Raw genomic sequence first — 21,419 nt, 5'->3', positions numbered from 1 at the left:
CCATAATAACCTGTACGTTCCTTGGAATGTGAGTCACCCGATAAAACAGAAAGGAATCTTTGTTTTCTTCAAAACATTCACACTTTATAAATCTCCTGTTACATACACTTTCTTATAACAAGAACAAGGCAGATGTGAATATTTACAATAACTCTAAGTCTGTCTTACCCTATTACTAGCTTAACAAAATAAAGAGAGAGAGAAATTTAAAGAAGAGTTGACAAGAAATGCCTATTAAAATCACTAATACGATATTTCTCTCTCTTTCCCCATCCCCCACTGGAAGTTGAAGTCAAACAACCTGGTAGCTAATACTTCATCAAGGAAATTCACCCAAGAATAAAGAGGCCCAGCATGGCCAGGTGGTTAAGGCACTCGACTCGTAATCTGAGAGTCGCGGGTTCGAATTCCTGTCACACCAAACATTCTCGCCCTTTCAGCCGTGGGGGCGTTATGATGTTACGATCAATCCTACCAATCGTTGGTAAAAGAGTAGCCCAAGAGTTGGCGGTGGGTGTTGATGACTAGCTGCCTACACTGCTAAATTAGGGACGACTAGCGCAGATAGCCCTTGTGTAGCTTTACGCGAAATTCAAAACAAGCCAAGCCCAAGAATAAAAGAAATCAATCAAATCTAGTTTACAAAATCACTAGTTCGGGCTTCCAAGCACAGGAGAAATGGACAGAGGAAAAAAATTAAAAATTAGCTTCTCGAATATTAAAACACAAGTCCCTCGAACGTTCGCGAGCATTTTATCACATGATAATCATTGATGCATGATCAATTTCAACTGTCCAAAAATTAAGTTATAAAACCGGTTGTACGTTAAGAAACACCAACGGACCCAACTTCCATCAAACGTCAAGTGTGACTCTTGTCGCTATTAGCAAGATGCTTACACTTGATTGGACAACTTATCGAAAAATGTCGACGGTTTTTACAAATTCGAATTATTCCAATTTCTTAACCCTACAATGTTCTACTTTTTTCGTATTTTCATCACCTAATGTCAGGTTAACAGTGGTGGAAAGTCGTGCAGTTTCAGTTTAGTCTACACCATCTCGTACAGCCCGTGGCTTTTAATCCAATACACGTATAACATACTTCGTACGAAATACCGAATATATTTTCACATATTTATATTACTCTACTCGAAGTTTATAACATAGGAAGTAGAAGCACTCAGTAATTATAACAACATAACTTGAAATTCAGTTACCAATCCTTTTACTGGATTATTATTATTAATATTATAACGGAATAACGCGTCTTCCGTTATTATTTACGCATTAATAGTTTTATGCCTTCAACAGCTCCATATGCACAGCCCGAGGCTTTTCTGAGTATATGATATTTTTCTCAGCTCTACTACTTAATCAACGCACGTAATGACGCCTGTCTCCCAATAAACAAACGATTTGGATGTATGTGCTTGCAGAGGTCTCTAGTAAGAAATATGTTTTCCGATTCCACTTTATTTCGAAACAATGTTATTACTGTCCACGTATTTATTGTGTTCTCATATTGCAAGTATCAGAAATATCCTTTAATCACACTCTTTTTCGATTGACACCAGAAATTTTTATTTCCATAAGTAGAGTCGACATCCTCAGGAATGACTTATATTTGAAATTCACGCCATCAATACAATTATGTCACCTTTAAAGACCTAGTTTAGGCAATATCGTTAGGATTTAATGCCGGGATTATAAATCACTTTTATACTCTTACATCCACACTAAAACAATTGTAATCTTAGATCCGTTTCAACAAGTTTATTTCACTGAACTTCGACTCGGATCAATAACAATTAACCAGGATCCACTTACAAAAATTACTCAAATAAAGGAGGTTAGCTAAACACGTACAGGTATTCTGGGTAGAAAACTCAACTGTCCTGCTTAAACTTGTCTTAACAAGTCCTAAACTTGTCTCAACAAAATAATGAAAACTGAGTCATACATCACGTTAGGATAATTTTATTTTTTTAACACTACATTCTTAATATTAGTACCCTTTAAAGGAGTTTCAACAATTAAAATAATATCAAGCAATAGTATTTCAACCACATTTATATTTGTTATATCATTACTGACGACGCATTTTGCTCAATCCAGAGCTCACAAGACCGGCTGGTATACAACAAACTCAGTAGGTGGTCGAAATAGTATTGAATATTATCCAAAACTTGAAGACTATTATTATTGTTAGTCACATTAATTGTGGAAAATTGTTAACTAAACGTTACTTTCTTAAATATTGAAAGAATTAGAAAGGTTGCTTACAAATGTTACTTACGATGGGAAGGTTGGTTGGTTGGTTTTTACATTTTTATACACTTACCTGAATGCTACAAAAACATCTTTAAAAATAGCATACGTATGACTTAAGGATGAAATTGGTGCAGTAAATCAACTACCGAACTATCACTTCAATATTACACAAGTGCAATTATCTTACGTTCTAGTGAAATGTTATTAATACCTTCAAATTATTTAATATCCGCGCATTTAACACCGAATACAGAATACACGTGTTTCCGGATAGTAACTTGACGTTTTGTACAGCTATCAGCATGGGCCATTATTTACGTCTATTACTTTGATGATACGACCATTTATAGCCTTCTGGCAGCAACTCTGGAGTTATAAACTTTCTTTTAATATTTATCTACGAGAAAATTTCATTTATATTCCAAAATTACCGACTTGTTTATAAACATTTTACCACCGCTGGGGTCCAGGCACAGGCAAAAGAAAATCACTTAATATACGACAATTCCTGCAACATTGATGGCGTTTCTTTACTTCTTTTGAGTGAGTCGTACGTTACTAGGATGTGGGGGTTATTACTACAAAAATACGACTCCCAAGAAACTTGGTGCAAAATTAATTGCAAGCTAGAGGGAACCATCAACAGTCGCTGAACTTGAAATTCTCTGAAGCAGGATTAGAGTAAATTAGTCTACATCTTGGGCATGATAAAATACATCAATCGATAAAATTTGACCTCCTGAGACCAAAACTGTGAGAAGATCTCAAATCGAACAAGGTATGATGGAGCTACGAGCTACAAATTTGTACTTGAAACAATAAACAAACCCAGAACCGTTTTATCAGCCGTTATGCTATGGTTAAACATGTGCCTAAAAAAGACTGATTGGAAAACCTCACCGGTAGTCCTTGAATTCGGTTAAACGAAGCTGGTGGGTGCGCAGTCATCGGTTGGAAGAAATACTTACGCTATTTATATCTTTACATAAGACGCCCTAAACTTAAAGCTATTAAAATAATATTTCTAAGTATTTGCTGGTATTTAGTTATGGTAAATATCATTACATATTTCTCACGATAAAAATATCCTACCTTTAGGTTTGTCAAAGCCACGCATCTCACAACGCTGGATTGTTTGTCCGCTATATATTCATTGGTAACGCTACTTCCACGTGATCCAGAAATACCGCACACACACATACACTACAGATACCTAATCTGTTTCCTATTCTTTATTAACAATATTTTCACGTGCACTACCACACATAGATACCTATCTTATACCCTCCTCCAATTTCCACGTAGAAACAAACAGAACTAGAAATACCTTACGAAGCTGTAAAAACGTGTTTTCTGCTCTATGTAAATAAGTCTATTTCCACAAGAAAAGGAAGTCTATTCATACGACACTTGCTGGGATGACTAGCACAAAATAGCAGCGGTGATCATATTACGAAACGTTGCAACGTATTAAACTGCGAGTATAAGACATCGCATCCTTCATGTTTACTGTAATTTATGTACCTATCACATTACCAACGTACTCTCGACAACAACGTGTACCCCGCTTCTTCCTGCTCTAGTGACGAAATAATCTTTCAGCTAAACAAAAACGTACCAGCGCCAGAATGCCGCCAGTGCGCGTTAGCTTCAGATTGGTTATCGAAAAGATCGCCTGAAAATTTTCAATAAACTTACATAAATACTCGAGGATCCACAGCTCATAGCTATTCAAGAATTTTAATAAAGCTACAAAGAATTACGAAACTACGACAAGATTATGTTTGAAATTTATATTAAAAAAAATACTTGGAAAGAACAGCGGAACAATGCATACATTGGAAAATTAAGCTATGACTAACGCTATACACACCCGCACGTGTATGGAAAGCCACCAAATGTATATTCAGATGTCTGACCCCACTAAAAATTACGACTGATAAAATCAGATAATATATTATACCACTTATCTTTCCCCGGAAGGATCGAAACATATACGGCACTATCAAATTATGTATTGAATATCAGTATCAACATCTTGTTTAAGAGTGTCTGGACATATAAATTGTATCTCTAACAACAAGTTCTCGAAAATGACAAAACTACCAACAGGTCCAAAGGTAGATTTCATAAACTGTGGGGGCACGTCCCTAGTAGGGTCGCTACCACTTTGGTCAATACTTTACTTTTATGAGCAATATACATAAGAAAAGAAAAAATGTTGCTCGTTTTATTGGGTGATATATAATATTGTAATCATCCTTTCTAAGGTATCACATTTTAAAACCTCTGTGAACAGGGTTTGTCTTTAGTAATGCAACATGGGCGAAGCGCAAGCGACTGAAAGAAGAGAAAAACGTCTACAACCAACGCTTAGGGAAAATATGCCCGCGAAAACAGCTTACATTAAACGTGTGCAACCGTAGTCCTTACAAATCTTTCATTCAACGTGTTGTTCCATCGCTATCGATTTTACCATTGAAAATTTTAATAACAGATTTTTTTTCATTATTATTACAACTTCTCTGAAATTTTGTAATGTAGGGATCGTGATTAAAATGGTATTTTTTCTAAGCACAGTGTCATGCGACAAAAAAAAACAAAAAACAAGGTTAGTAACCACCGTCTGAAAGGACCACACACAATGTATATTATATCACAAGCACCACGTTCTGGGGATCACGACTAAAGAGTTAGTACAACCATATTTTGAAGGACAACATACATTATATTAACTATCACAAAATATCCATCCTCTGTTGCGGAGCTCTAACGTCCTTTCCTGATTCACAGAGACCAAAACACACCAAATAAGTTCCTCCACTACCCCAAATTACCTCTATGGATACACTAAAGGAGTTCTGTATCCGAAAACAAAAAATCTTTTAGGACACTCATCATTAGTACTTGACCTTATATGTCAAGTCTGTGAATGAGGTACAAGTACAGTGTAAAAAATGACGTTTCTGGAGATCCCGAGAGGGTCAAGGAACAAAACTTCAATGTCAGAAACGAGTTAAGAGACCCTGGAAACCTATTCACAGAATATCATAATACAAGGGTACCTCCAAAAACTAACCCAAGGAAAAGAATCTGTATCCAAAAACACTTCGTCAGGGCACCTACCTGAAGTACCCAAGCGCATGTGTAAAGTTTAATTCTGTTAGCTCGTGAGAGGAGAATACGAACAACAGTTTCATGTCACTCCTCTGGGTTCCTAAAAGAGGCCAGAAACACAAAATTCGATGTCAGATATGAGTTCACTGACCCTGCAAAGCTACTCCCAGACCCTCCCCTCATGCCTGGGTGACCTTCCATTCAAGTGTGGAGCGCGTATTTTGAGGTGGGGGTGAACAACGAACCCAAAGATCCTCAGTCCGGTGTCACATTAGGTTAACTTCGATACATTTAGTGTGTTTGTTGTTAAGCGCATAACTGTGCACAATGCTATATGTGCTGTGCCCTCTCCAACGATTGAGCCTCAAATTTTAATGTTATAAGCTAATGTTGAGCCACCGAGACGAAGGCCTTCAGATACACTTAGTAACGAGACAGCCACAACAACTACTTTCTGAACATCACGTTTTCTTTCTCTCTTTTCTTACACATTTGTGTGTCTTACAAAATCGTAATGTCAATAAGGTACAGAAAAACCAAGTAAATTATAAGTTCACTTTATACTTCCACAGGGACAGTAATTTTACAGTACTGTTTGTCTACAGAAAATTGATATTATTTGTCATTACAACGACTCTTATTTTATCGAAAACTAAAATAAATTTTAAAACAATCATGAAAATAACATTGAAATAAGTAAATGACACGAGAAATCAACCGAAACAGAAAATGTTTTCATAGAATACCCAATGTATAAATTACTTTGGCCTGCAAAATAGAAACGGGTTGGTGAAAAAATTACGGAGACGGAAATTAATATTAATCGACTTCGTAGTTAGTGATTTTTTTGGCGGGACACAAAATATTCGAATTATACACGTTGTGCCCCTGGGAAATGGGAAATACAAAGTAATGTGTGAAAACTTATGATATTAAAAACTAAGTTTCGATATCCATTGCGGGCAGAGCACATATAGCCCTTTGTGTAGCTTTGCGCTTAACTACAAACAAACAATTACTACGTATAATTCAGATAAGATATATCACGAGATTATATACGCCTTTAGCTTCTCAATACTAAAAATATTAATCTCGTGCCTTTCCTTCAGCCTTCAGAGAAAATTGTACATATTACCCACGAACCGAGTTACTAACAAATAATGAAACCTCAATACCGACAGTTGATTTTGACAACCATACAAGCGATCTACGTCATCTAAACGTTCAACTGTTGTCGCATAAAGATCCCAGGCGTGTCTCTCTCTAATACATATATAAAGCAGTCTACTTACTTAGATATTCAGAAAGGACTATATTCCAAATAGGTAATGTATTCCACATGAACTAAGGAATACCTTGTACAATTAAAACCAAAGTGCTAAGTAACGCTCTCTTTCGTCAATACTGGTCTTCGTCGACGCCTCCCTCCCTCCCAAAAAAAACATATTCAAATTGTCTAGTTTAATATTTATGTAGGGCCGAGTCCCAGTGGGCTAGCTGCTGTGCGGGGTATCCAACCCTTGATTTTTGCGTTGTAAGCCCGAAAAGATACCGTTTACCTACCCGGGAGCAAGTGGAGAGAGGATATGGTGTCATAAATACGCCCATAAAAGCCTACAAATCCACAGCAAAGGAAAAAAAGAAAAACTCAGCTAAGTTTTTTGCCCCCGCAGTAAATTCTGTCGCTGTATTTTTTAAACTTCTTGATGCATCGTTCAGCTAAGAAATAAAATTACAACTACCAATTAACTCGCTTACATAGACTGAACTTTAATAATCATTGGACCTGAAACAGACAGTATTTACAAGGTCCGAGAATAATTCACTCCCCCCCCTTGCTAGAGAGGATGTGTTAAAAAATTAACAGCTATTTAAAAACCATCTCACATTAATTAAAATACGTATCAACCAGTTGTCTATCAACGTACTACACAACAAGAAAATTACCAGGTCAATTCTAAATCAGTTACAAGTTAGACTTTCCATATATAACATTGATCTTTCCAGATCACCCCTTCAAAAGTAGTATTTTGAATGTGTTCGTACAGCCGAGAATTAAGACAGATCTCTCTGCACGGTATGATAAACCCTGCAAGATATTATTCAATGAACATTCAGGGTTTGAGATATTCTGAGTAAATTATAAAAATGTTTCTATCCTAACCCCCCTCCCCCCGAAACCCAAGTAGCTCAGCGGTTAAGTCTCTAAAAGCCGGATTACAGGTAGCCAACTGTATACTTTGCGTTTAACTTCAAACAAACGAAACTATTTTAAAAACAAGGTTTTTGGCTTACACCATATTTCCTCAACAATTAAAACTTCTTGTTGATGGAACTGCCATAACATCCTCAAACTTCGGTAGAATTCTATAGTCTCACTAAAACTGTCTGGTAATTCACTAAGCCATTGATACACGAATGCACTACTTAACAATATTCTTAATACAAAAGTTGCAAAAAATAAAAAAAAAATGACCGGGACGAGTACACGTTTCATGACTAGATTTACTTTGGATAATTCATGCCTTTCACCGATTCATTTCTTTGTGGCCCGGCACGGGCAGGCGGATAAGGCACTCGACTCCTAATCTGATGGGTCGCGGGTTCGAATCGCTATCACATCAAACATGCTCGCCCTCTCAGCCGTGGGATAGTCTATGTGATGGTCAATTCCATTATTCGTTGATAAAATAGTAGCCCAAGAGTTGGCGGCGGGTGGTGATGACTAACTGCCTTCCCTCTAGTCTTAACACTGCTAAATTAGGGACGGCTGGCTCAGATAGCCCTTGAGTAGCTATGCGCGAAATTCAAACCAAAGCAAATCATTTCTTTGTATCGTTTTTAGAACGAATTCTCTACCAAATATGGTTGGGAAAAGAAAAGAGAGATCAAAGCTTTCCACAGATCTTTTAATGGTGTTACACATTTAACCCATAACAGAAATATTTATTTGCTTAATTAATTTTGTGTAAAGTTTTTCGATACGTAGACCACGAACCAGTGATGTAGAAAACATTTATATACAAGTTTGTATAAAGTACAGAATGTATTTCATTATTTATTTTTACTTTATTTTGATAGTAAACTATTCATTGCAAGTTTAAAACTTCCATAAAAGAGAAAATATCTCCCCGACATCTTGGATTTAGTATGAATTGTTTACTGAAACTATTTGTTTTTCAGAATGGATAATTTTGGTTGCAGTTCGCATCAGATACTAACATGTAACAAAGGTCGTGTGGTTATTGAAAAATGTCACATTTCTTGAAAAATAATCTAAATGCAATCAATTTTCCCTGATACAAAGTTTACTTACATGTAAACATTAGTCACAAACAGTAAGAATTTCAAAAAAAAAAAAAAACTATGAGCAGTCACTCGAGAAAGCAATGTTAGGTGTCACACCACGTGGAGTATACACTGGATCTCAAAGTTTTATACTCAGATCTGATGTACTTTACAACTGTAAAAACTAATATGAAAATACGTTAGGAGTTTCAAACGTTGATATTTGTTTGGCACTTTTGAAATAAAGTTTTCCACACCCGTATCAGCAATCTCTAGTATACATTAGATCTCCTCACTGTATAGCTAAATAAATCGAATACAATTCAACATTTTACTGCCAAAAATAAATATAGCGTATACACCAATACGTGTAGTGTATTACGTAGGATATAAGTAAACGAGAAATTTGAACAGGGAATGAAATGTATGTTATTCGTCATTTCACGAGAATGAGAAGAAATGTATAACACAATAATAAAAGTAACTTAAAAAAAATACAAGACACAAGAAGGTTACGGTATGAAGTATAGCTTGGTCAATTCACGTGCATTTTTCTCCTTCCCACGTTGATGTTTCTAATGCAGAAATAATGATTTAATACATATATTTCGCTTTTACTAAAACAATAAGTTTTGTTTTTTGTTGCGACTTCCAACAAAAGAGAAATGTGGTTTCATCACAAACTGTTTCTTGTTTGACATATTTGAACTTCAGTGTTACTTACGGGCGCTCAGTTACAGCAAAAAATGTTTAACTTGAAAAAAAAAAAGGGGGAGAGTTAATATTTTAGTCCCGCACATGTGGATGACAAGTATTAACCAAAAAGTGTAAAGGTACATCAAAATCTACCAGTAAAAAACTGAAGTGTTCACTATGGCCCCTGAACACGAGATATATACAACAGTGAGAACTACAAGTTGCTCGACTGTTCGATTGGTTTGTCTGTGATAAAGATTCTCTCTCTTTAGCAACGACAAAATAATCACTTGTATTTACCCGTGACAAATATTCTCTGTCTTTAGCAACGACAAAATAATCACTTGTATTTACCCGTGACAAATATTCTCTGTCTTTAGCAACGACAAAATAATCACTTGTATTTACCCGTGACAAATATTCTCTGTCTTTAGCAACGACAAAATAATCACTTGTATTTACCCGTGACAAATATTCTCTGTCTTTAGCAACGACAAAATAATCACTTGTATTTACCCGTGACAAATATTCTGTCTTTAGCAACGACAAAATAATCACTTGTATTTACCCGTGACAAATATTCTCTGTCTTTAGCAACGACAAAATAATCACTTGTATTTACCCGTGACAAATATTCTCTGTCTTTAGCAACGACAAAATAATCACTTGTATTTACCCGTGACAAATATTCTGTCTTTAGCAACGACAAAATAATCACTTGTATTTACCCGTGACAAATATTCTCTGTCTTTAGCAACGACAAAATAATCACTTGTATTTACCCGTGACAAATATTCTGTCTTTAGCAACGACAAAATAATCACTTGTATTTACCCGTGACAAATATTCTCTGTCTTTAGCAACGACAAAATAATCACTTGTATTTACCCGTGACAAATATTCTCTGTCTTTAGCAACGACAAAATAATCACTTGTATTTACCCGTGACAAATATTCTCTCTCTTTAGCAACGACAAAATAATCACTTGTATTTACCCGTGACAAATATTCTCTCTCTTTAGCAACGACAAAATAATCACTTGTATTTACCCGTGACAAATATTCTCTCTCTTTATCAACGACAAAATAATCACTTGTATTTACCCGTGACAAATATTCTCTCTCTTTAGCAACGACAAAATAATCACTTGTATTTACCCGTGACAAATATTCTCTGTCTTTAGCAACGACAAAATAATCACTTGTATTTACCCGTGACAAATATTCTCTGTCTTTAGCAACGACAAAATAATCACTTGTATTTACCCGTGACAAATATTCTCTGTCTTTAGCAACGACAAAATAATCACTTGTATTTACCCGTGACAAATATTCTCTGTCTTTAGCAACGACAAAATAATCACTTGTATTTACCCGTGACAAATATTCTCTGTCTTTAGCAACGACAAAATAATCACTTGTATTTACCCGTGACAAATATTCTCTCTCTTTAGCAACGACAAAATAATCACTTGTATTTACCCGTGACAAATATTCTCTCTCTTTAGCAACGACAAAATAATCACTTGTATTTACCCGTGACAAATATTCTCTCTCTTTATCAACGACAATATAATCACTTGTATTTACCCGTGACAAATATTCTCTCTCTTTAGCAACGACAAAATAATCACTTGTATTTACCCGTGACAAATATTCTCTCTCTTTAGCAACGACAAAATAATCACTTGTATTTACCCGTGACAAATATTCTCTCTCTTTAGCAACGACAAAATAATCACTTGTATTTACCCGTGACAAATATTCTCTGTCATTAGCAACGACAAAATAATCACTTGTATTTACCCGTGACAAATATTCTCTGTCTTTAGCAACGACAAAATAATCACTTGTATTTACCCGTGACAAATATTCTCTCTCTTTAGCAACGACAAAATAATCACTTGTATTTACCCGTGACAAATATTCTCTGTCTTTAGCAACGACAAAATAATCACTTGTATTTACCCGTGACAAATATTCTCTGTCTTTAGCAACGACAAAATAATCACTTGTATTTACCCGTGACAAATATTCTCTCTCTTTAGCAACGACAAAATAATCACTTGTATTTACCTGTGACAGATATTATCTCTCTTTAGCAACACATATTTCTTTGTTCTAACAGAGGAAATATCACACAACATACAATACGTAAATTTATAACCGTCTATTTCTACATGTGTGTTTTCCTATGGCAAAGCCACATCGAGCTGTCTGCTGTGTACATCGAGAGGAATCGAACCCCTCATTTTAGCGTTGTAACTCCGAAGACTTAGAGCTGTCCCACCGTGGGACGTTCGTATATGAATATAGTCCTTGCAATAATACAATACACTGTAGTTTTGTTATTTTACTGCACAGATACCAAATGGACTAACTGTGTTCCTATCTACCGTAGGGAATCGGAACTCGACTTTTAGCACTCCAAGTCCGATAACTTACCACTAACTCATCGGAGAACAATAATAAGTAGGCAGAGACATATGCTTATGTAGTAAGCAAATTATATTAAAAAAAAAAAGAGATACAAGACACTTAAGCAATATATCCAGATATTTAATTAGTCAGATCAAGTCGCTACTACACTGAAAATAAAAGAAAAAATTGGAACTCTACACGAAATCTCTCTCAGATTATAAGAATCTAGAGGTTTCATGTTCTTCTGAATCGAGAAATAACAAAATCACTTTTAATGAACTGTAGAAAGTTTTGTTGTTTTTTTTTAAAGAAAAAAAACTTTAAAAATTACAGTTGTACTTGTTCGCCTTAAAAGCAATTATTCAGTTTAATTTAAATATTCCAACTGTTTCGATTTCGTATAGTTATAATACACCACAAAAACAGATAATAACCGAGTTAAACTGTACAGCTTACATACGCATTCGATACACAATTTATTTTTATGTAAAAATCTTGGTGTATTACTCATTAAAATTACTTTGTTTTATAAGTTAGAAACCAGTATTACACCACAAATTAAATACGAAGTAAAAACAATATGTCGTTATCTCGTGATAAAGGCTGGGAACGTTTTTTCGTACCTGAATATCAAACAACACATACACACATACCCATCACATAACTTCCCAGTTCTGTCTCACATGAATTCTGTACCATTCTCAAACCTACATTATTTTTCGTCACAATTAAGCCTATAATATATGCAATAATATATATTATCAGCTGATAGCAAGGTCTTTTTTTTTAATTTCTCGAAAGAGTAGGTTATTTTAGGTTTCTGACTACGCCATAAAGGTCCTTAGATTTACCACACAATCAGACTGCCCCTATCTTTACCTCTGAACCACTAGCAAGCAATTCGTACTCTATTATATCAAGCCTTGATAACTAAAGCAATTGTACTAAACAAGAAAATAAAAGTAATAACTAATATAAAAACCACGGCGAAACATAGTGTTAAAAGTTTGAAAATAAAACCTTGTTGGGGCCTAAGCACATATATAATATAGCATCTTACTAGTACTGTATTATCAATATGCATATAATTTCTGCTACAACACAGTCACTTGCAATTTATATAACCCTCTTTACACACTCTGCCACTGACATACTGACATTGGTCTACTTTGATTTGAACGATGTTTAAGACAAATATGTAATCTTTCATATTAATAGACTTCTCTCACTTTGATAATATTTTTTCATTAGAAATGTTAACCCATGGTATTCTACACACAAAAACAGATAAATCTTTAGAAGTTTCACGAATGCTTAACTTTTAAATTTAAGCGTGACGCAGCAACTAAAATTAGGCTTAAGACTTGAATAGTTCGCACTTCACTTTCTCTTTAAAAACGTGATAACATTATAAATTCTTCTCGAAAATATTCATACGGAAATAATATTTTAGTGTTTTATTTCGTACACATTCCAATATATTTTCGAAAATTAAACGATAAACCTTAAAATACTGAAAGAGAGGCCACTTTTTTTACGTACTTTATGCAACAACATACTAAACAGTCACACCTGTTCACAATGTACGTTCAAAGTAATCAAATTGACTTTGTTATACTCCTCGAACATTTGACACACATCAGTTTGAGCTTACATACATGTGAAACCTCTTGTATAATTATTTACTCACTAGGACCGGGAGATTCCTCTACTTCAGGCTGGGATGTGGCGGTAGAGACGTTAGCGTCGCTATTCATGGTGTCGGCTTGTTCCACGTACAGGCCCGACCCATCCACGAGCATTGCCTTGCAACACAGGGCCTCTTCTTTCTCCACCAATGCTCTGTCTTACCAATTTAAAACACAAGAAGTATTCCAATTCTGTAAAATCGATAATATTTGTTAAGATCTTTCCTTTAGCAGCCCTAACCAACCTTGCCAAAAATAAGAGCTCCTCAGTTCTAAGTGAAGACTTTTCGCGTTACAGAGGTCGGTTGCTAGATCAAGGACAAGGCTTACAGCGTGTAGTCAACTTCACTTTCGGCTGCAGTGAGCAGGCGCGAAAGTGGGTTAGATGGGTCGCTTACATCCATGAAATTAGGTCATCAGTGCTACTGTCTACATATTTTACTCAAAGTATAAAATTATTTGTGGCATCACTTTCCTAAAATTTAACCTTTGTAAAAGGAGATAATAATATTAGCACAAAAATAATATTGTAAAAGTAAGGTTTAGGAACGATAGTTCTCTTTAACGTAAGCGACTGTCCAAATACTAAGTCACGAGGTAAATTCGTGAGCTGCCGCTACTGTAACACTCCTGGTAGACAAGTTGCAAAGAAGCAAAACAACTGCATTCCATAAAGCAAAGGAAGCCATTTAGAGATAACCAATTTTTTCTTTAAAAGATTATAGCTTTTACAAGTACCAACTGAAAAACATTACAAAAAGGGAAGGGGACAAAATTACATGGCATGAATGACAATATCGATACAGACACACATGTAATGTATATTTTGATATTTTCTCGTGCAATTATGATTCTTAACTTTGAAAATGGAAACTTTAAGTCATCTTTTTCAGCACTAAAAATATATTAATTAGCCACAAGCTCGATAATTGACAGTGATTGCTGGGTTAACTTGCAAATCCCAGTGGAGAGACCAATTAAACCATTTACTCTATATACACACATAGCTTTATTGAGTTTCAACTAGCCCTTGGGTGCGTTTGTGCGTGTGGTTTTTGTTTGTTTTTATAGAAAAGTCACACCGGGTTATCTGCTGGGTCCACCGAGAGGAGTCTAACCCCTGATTTGAGCATTATAAATCCGAAGATTTCCCGTTGTCTCAGCGGGGGATGTCGGGGGGTCAACGGAAAGTCTGAGGGATTATAAAGCTAAACAATCCTGTTTCTCTACGTGTGATAACCAGAAGATAGGTATGCTAATTATGTAGCGTTCTGTTTATCGACAAACAACTAACTGAATCAAGCTACTTCAATTTGTCACATACATAAAAAATAATAATAACTGTTTACATTTTTATTAATAATGAACAGTAATTATTAACCAAACATATGAACAAAAACTAACACATGAACATCATGATAATGTACTTACCTTTTAAAAGGTCGGTTTTAACTTGAGGCCCTTGAACACTGACCTAGTGTGTTTGTCAGATTCTGGCTACAAACAAAACTGTATAATGAACAAAAACTAAACCAATGGCGTCATGTCGCTCACATATACCGGGCATGGCCAAGTGGTTAGGTCATTCAACTTAGTAATCTGAGGGTCGTGGGTTCGAACCCCCATCATACTAAAATGCTAGCCATTTTAGTCGTGGTGGCGTTATAATGTGACAGTGAATCCCATTATTCTTTAGTAAAAAAAGTAGCCCAAGTGTTGGCAGTGGGTGGTGATATTTAGCTGCTTTCCCTCTAGTCTTACACTACGAAAGTATGGACGGCTAACGTAGATAGTCCTTGTGTAAATTTCCGCGAAATTCAAAAACAAACATTCACAAATACGGTAACAAAATAAGCATCAAATTAGCATGTATTGTTTTTTATTGAAAAAATTATGTAATAGCGTCACTTTAAGCAAAAATCTCAACTGCATAGACTTTTATTTAACGTTTTTTAAATTCGTGCAACGTTACTCGAGGCATATCTGCATAGTGTAAAAAATCGGTCCCCATGTTAACATATAGATTTTTTCTTTTTAATGACCTTGGCTCTCCCAAAACTAATCACTTCTAAGCTTGGTCATAGTCCAATTTTATACCAACTTTCGTCCAAATCCATTCAACAGTTTTCGAGAAATCTTGCTGACAAACACACACGCTGTGATGAAAACATAACTTCCGTCCATCTTGTTGGCAGAGGTAACGACAGAGAAACTCATCAGAGCGTATACCTCTGCTACACAGCGTTAATCGTAATTAGCTATCTCTGCTACACAGCTTTGATCATATTTGGCTTTCCAAAAATACAAAAATGTATCCGTTATGTCCGTTGTTATCAAAGGAAACGGATCATTTTTGGCGGAACAACGAATAATATTTTACATACATCCTCCAAGTTACATCAAAATCCGATCATTTTTTACTTTTTGACTGAATTATAGTTTGGTTTTAGTTAAGCACGAATTTACTCGTAGGGTTTTCTGTGCTCTTCTCACCATGAGTATTTAAACCCAATTTTCTTCAAGCAGTGTAAGACCACAGACATACTGCTGGCCGCTAGGGAAGCGACTGAGTTACAGAACAAAAATAGTGTGAAAAGTCGGTCCTCGTGTTAATAGATGGGAATTTTTGTATTTTCATAACCCTTCTGTGACCATGACCTTTGACCTTGACCTTCCACAAACAAATCACTTCTAAGTTGGGTCAAATCCAAATCCCTACCAACTGTTGTCCAAATTCATTCAGCCATTTTTGAGAAGGAGTAAAAACATTACCTTCGTCCACCAGTTCATTCTCTCAGGACTATTGGAAATAAAATACCGTTACTTTGTTAAAACACTTTAAGGATGATATGTATGCTATTACTATCACAAACTACCTGGTCAAACTCAATATCAGCTTTTCCTGTATAATATGATCTGTTATGGTCAAACAAGAGCAGCTCACCAATTGCTGCTGGGTGCTATTGACTAACTGCCTTCCCTTTAAGCTATCAGTTTAAAACTAGAGAAAGCGAGATCTGATAATCGTTACGTAACTTTGCAAGAATATCAGAAATAAAGCAAACCAGTCAATCAGATATTGCATTGATCAGATGATACGTTCTTTTTACTTAGCCCCTCTTCCTCTCCTCTTCAGTGGCTCAGTTGTAACTATTCAGGCTTACGATGCTAAAATTCTGGTTTCGATACTCGTGGTAGAGAGAGCACAGATAGTCCATCGTGAAGCCTTGCGCTTGAAAATAACCAAACCTTATTTGCTGTATGAAGCAATCCTTTTTACATTACATTTTATGTCTTTTACAGTACATTTTCGATTAAATTAAATATATGTTTGTGACCAGTGAGTCAGATACGCTAAGTATGTTGTTGATGGCTTTCTATAAATCAAGATTAGCCAATTCGATTATACCCACAAAGTGTGTGTGATGTCTTTAAAACATTGATGAAACAGAACAGGCAATGTCAGAAAAATGGCTTCAAGTCAACTTATCGGCGTTACTTATGACTGTTCTGTTTCAAGTTTTCTAAAAACCTATGAATGAACGTTTTTTCGTTGACAAAAGTCCGTTTTGCAACGAAGATTTTTGTTGTTGTTGCTGTTTATTCGTTCAAATTTTTAATGTCCCCTTCTTTTAACCCATCAACAGTTTTTGTTTGTTTTGGTGGATCATCATACTTTCCCAAAAGGTATGATATCATTAACGTAGTTGAACAATGTTCCAAAACAAATTTTGCTCATATCGAAAACTGATGGACCATTTAACAATCTCAACAGTAAAACAACAAACTGTCAAAGATCGATGTCTGCTTTAAATACCGTCCTGGTATTTTTTGACTAACTCTACTAGTCAATGTTCACTTTTCAGGTCAAAAAGTCTTAAGCTATGTGGACCTTAACATAATCTCCAAAATACAGTCAATACTTAGTATTAAATAGATTTTCTTCAGTGTAACACAGTTCATCTCATTACAGTCCACGTAGAAACCAATTTACTGATGATTCTTCTTTAGAACCAACATGGGTATTATTTAAGGGCTAACGTTCTATCCCATACCTAGTTCTCATGACTTTTATAAAAATCCTTGAATGTTTTATTTTGTAATTGGCTAAGTGAGGAAGTTTCGGGGGTTCATGAATAGTCTGTGAATCTTCAGTAATGTATATTGTTTGCTGTTAGAAGATTATAATTGCATGAAAGATTTTAGCATACCTTTTCCATCTGTTTCGAGCTTGTTTAAGGACAACATTCCGACCTTTTAAAGTAGGTTTTCGTTGGGATGTGATACGTCTGGTTTGTTAGTTCTCTTTTGATATTAAACAAGCAGATCACGAGCGTCTAATGCGCGTGCCTCGTAGCTGTCACAGAGCTTGCGCAAGTGATGTTTATATGGGCATATTTTTAGCCTGCCTACTGTTTTTGTTTGTTTTAAGACCTAGAATGGTTATTGCAATTTACAACATTGTTGGATAAAATTCTGGATTTCCTATCAATACACATTCCTCTCCATCTAAGATGCCAGCTTTACACGCTTCAAATTTCAAGCCCCAATGGACAAATTGAGGGGAATGTGTAAAACCAAACACATCTACATTAAACGTGTTTAAATAACAATTTTTAGGCTTATTAGTTTCCAGTATATGGCCGGCTTTAGGCATTCAAACTGTAAATTTTAAATTCTATATCTTGTGAACTGGACTGCTTTATGGTACGGCCTGAACATTCCTTAGTTGGTATCTCATGAAACTGACAGACAAAGGCGAAAAAACTATTATTGTAAGACTTGCCAGCTGTTTTTTTTAATTGGATTATTTTGTTTGTTATGGTTTACACCTGGTCCCACAGATCTTGTTTCTTGGTAAGACTGGTATATATAACGTTTGTAATCCTCATATCTGTAGCTATTCTAAACTTCAGACTTTCAATGCATTCAGTTTCCAGCTCTTTATACAGTTGTTTTCTACATTTATGTTCAAACTTTCATTTTTATTTACTCTACTCGAGGTCACAATTTTACTTTCCGTGTTCCGGTAAGATCGTTTGTTTGTTTTAAGTTTCACACAGAGCTACACGAGGGCTATCTGTGCTAACCATCCCTAATTTAACAGTAAAAGATTAGATGGAAGGCAGTTAGTCGTCAATACCCACCGCCAACTCTTGAGTTACTCTTTTAGCAACGAATAGTGGAATATACCAAATATTATAACGCCCTTACAGCTTTGAAAGGGCGAGCATGTTTGCTGTGATGGGTCGAGAGCCTTAACCACCTGGCCATGCTGGGGCCATTAAAAGAGTTCGCTAGTTGTAAATCTCAACTTGTTTGATCAACATTGTGTCAATTCATAGGTAACATTTTACCGAATTTTCAGTGTTGAGCACCTGGTTATAACGAATTTATTTATTACATTGAATACAGGTGCAGATAGCCTGGTTGCTTTGCGCTATAAAACACCAAACCAACCAACCAACATTGAATACAATAACAATCTTAAGGTAATAGAACTTTAGTTTCAGTCTATTGTTCTTATACAATGTATATATTGTTAAAGATAAGCTTGTATTGTATACACTTTTAACAATTTGCGAAACATTAAAATTCCAAGTCTCTTTGTTAATTCGTATTTTTGTCTCTGATGTATTCATGCTCAGTGTTCCACGTATGAACCAATAATAACAATGCTTGTTATGAAAACAAAATTAACAGACGCTGTTGTATGTAATGACGTCACTGTGCACTGCGCTGCACGCAACGACTATACTAAAATAAGGGTTACGTAAAAGGCTCACGTACGTCACTGCCACTATTAACCAATATTAATTAGATTAGCTCGTTACGTGACTTTCGTGGGTGCATGTCCGTACAGCTGTCCTCTGTGGCCGTAGGGAGGCTCTTAACCATTAAATGGGTGGGTGTAGATGGGGGAATGAACTGTCCTTCAGACATTTGTGGTAAGGCATGACATAATAAATAAACAGGACGGACGACCATGCGTGAAGGGCTAACAGGACAGTGATTTAAATCAAAAAGTTGATTAAAAATTAATAAAGGAATAATCTTAACGCTAACTTGCTCTATTCGTGTTTGTTTGTTCATTTACGTTAAATTTCGCGCAAAGCTACTCGAGAGCTGTGCGCTAGTCGGCGCTACTTATGGCGCAGATAGCCTAGTTGCTTTGCGCCATCAAACGCCAAACCAACCAACCAAAGCTACTTTTGAGTGGTAGGCTAGAGGAAAGGCATCTGGGCTATTTTTTTATCAAAGAATAGTGAGATTGGCCGTCTTTTTTATAACTTTCCAACGGTTGATAGGGCGAGCATATTCGGTGATGGGTTTTGATCCCGTGAATCAAGGATAGTGAGGAAGTCGAGCAACGTAACCACCAATCCACGCCAGACCAAGCGTTCTTTAATCACGAGAACATTTCATTTAGTTACTGGAGTACAAAACATTTTTTTAAAACATATAACTGACAAACGTTGCATAAGATGTGGTGATGCCCTTCTGGTAAGTGTGCTTTAACAACGTTACATAACAACCCGCGTCAAACTTGTAATAACATTATTTTCAAGACATACCACAGCGTGTTGTATAGCCAAAACAACCTGCTGCAAGTGACACAGTGTGTTATTAACAGAAGTGACAGTTTAGCGATTTTCTACCTTCTGTTATTAGAACTGTGGTAATCCAAGTTATTTCACATTTTCAGTGGATGTGTTCTACTGGACTCTTACTTTATATACCAAACTTCAAAATCAATCTATTACCAAATACCTAAAATACATTTCCAATTTTGATTGAATTACTTCTTTTCATTTTTTTTATGTTCGCACAAAGGCACGGGACCTGGCATGTCCAGGGGTTAAGGCACCCGACTCATAATCTGAGGATCATGGGTTCAAATCCCCGTCACATTAAACATATTCGCCTTTTCAGTCGTGGGGGTATTATAATGTGACGTTCAACCCCACTATTCGTTGGTAAAAGAGTACTCCAAGAGTTGGCGGTGGGTGGTGATGGCTAGCTGCCTTCCCTCTAGTCTTACACTGCTAAATTAGGGACGGCTAGCGCAGATAGAGCTCGAGTAGCTTTGCGCAAAATTCCAAAACAAACAAACAAACAAAATCTAATCAAAAACACCTTAAATGTGAAATAAATTTCAGTGAAAAAAAATTGTGCGAGACTTAGAAGTGTGAAATGAAATAAATATTGACAGACAAACTACTGTTTGACAGTATTCATTACTTAGTTTGGTGTCATATAATGTGTTTTACCCACCACCATGCTCTGAGTTGAGCATTGCGTAACGTGTGGAATTCATAACCATATAGTTAAGGATCTCAGTAGGATTTAATAGATCCATGATCACTGAAAATGCTCCCCCCACATTCCTCTTCATTTCTTTCATTTCAAATATAAGAAACTTAAAGTGTTACACTGCCTTCACAAATAGCGTTTCAGAACAATAGTGTGTACATGGAACATTAAAAGATGGTAGGTTCATTGATTAAATAAGGCACGATTAAGTTATTTATATGGAATTTTTAATGGGAGGGGAAGGTATTAAAAGAGGCTATGGGGATTGTGGGTTGCTTCTGGTACACACATTGGGAGATGGTGTTGGAAGAGATTATGGTGATTGAGAACTGTTTCTGATACATATAGGGGAGGTATTACGGGAAACTAGAGGTAATATGGGTTGCCTCCGCCGTACGTCTTAGGGTCATAAGAAATAAACAGAGAGTCTTTTATTCATATTCAATTGGTCTCATAAACACTTTTAAAACGTAAGACTAAACAGTAAGATTTTACGTATTACCAACCAATAGCAAGCATTACATTATAGACTTCTTTAATGTTTGTTTTCTGAATTTCGCACAAAGCTACAGGAGAACTATCTGCGCTAGCTGTCCCTAATTTAGCAGTGTAAGACTGGAG

At 35.8% G+C, this 21,419-nt stretch overlaps 1 protein-coding gene across 4 annotated transcripts in view; it reads right to left on the bottom strand.

Moving 5' to 3' along the window:
* LOC143243088 (nuclear hormone receptor FTZ-F1-like) overlaps nucleotides 1–13,834 on the bottom strand; it is an 84,336-nt gene extending 70,502 nt beyond the window's left edge. For 2 of the 4 annotated variants that reach the window (XM_076486865.1, XM_076486828.1), the window contains exon 1: nucleotides 13,487–13,834. In XM_076486865.1, coding sequence (XP_076342980.1) covers nucleotides 13,487–13,598 — 112 coding nt within the window. In that variant the 5' untranslated portion in view covers nucleotides 13,599–13,834. Of the gene's footprint in view, nucleotides 1–3,366; nucleotides 3,719–13,486 lie in introns of those variants that run through there. The other 2 variants (XM_076486833.1, XM_076486837.1) reach the window with 2 other exon arrangements.
* Nucleotides 13,835–21,419: the final 7,585 nt, after the last annotated feature.

The sequence above is a fragment of the Tachypleus tridentatus genome, chromosome 2 (assembly GCF_004210375.1).
Source record: "Tachypleus tridentatus isolate NWPU-2018 chromosome 2, ASM421037v1, whole genome shotgun sequence".
In the NCBI taxonomy this organism is placed as follows: domain Eukaryota; kingdom Metazoa; phylum Arthropoda; class Merostomata; order Xiphosura; family Limulidae; genus Tachypleus; species Tachypleus tridentatus.
Note: the sequence above shows the minus strand (reverse complement) of the source record. Positions and strands in the feature narration are given on the sequence as shown.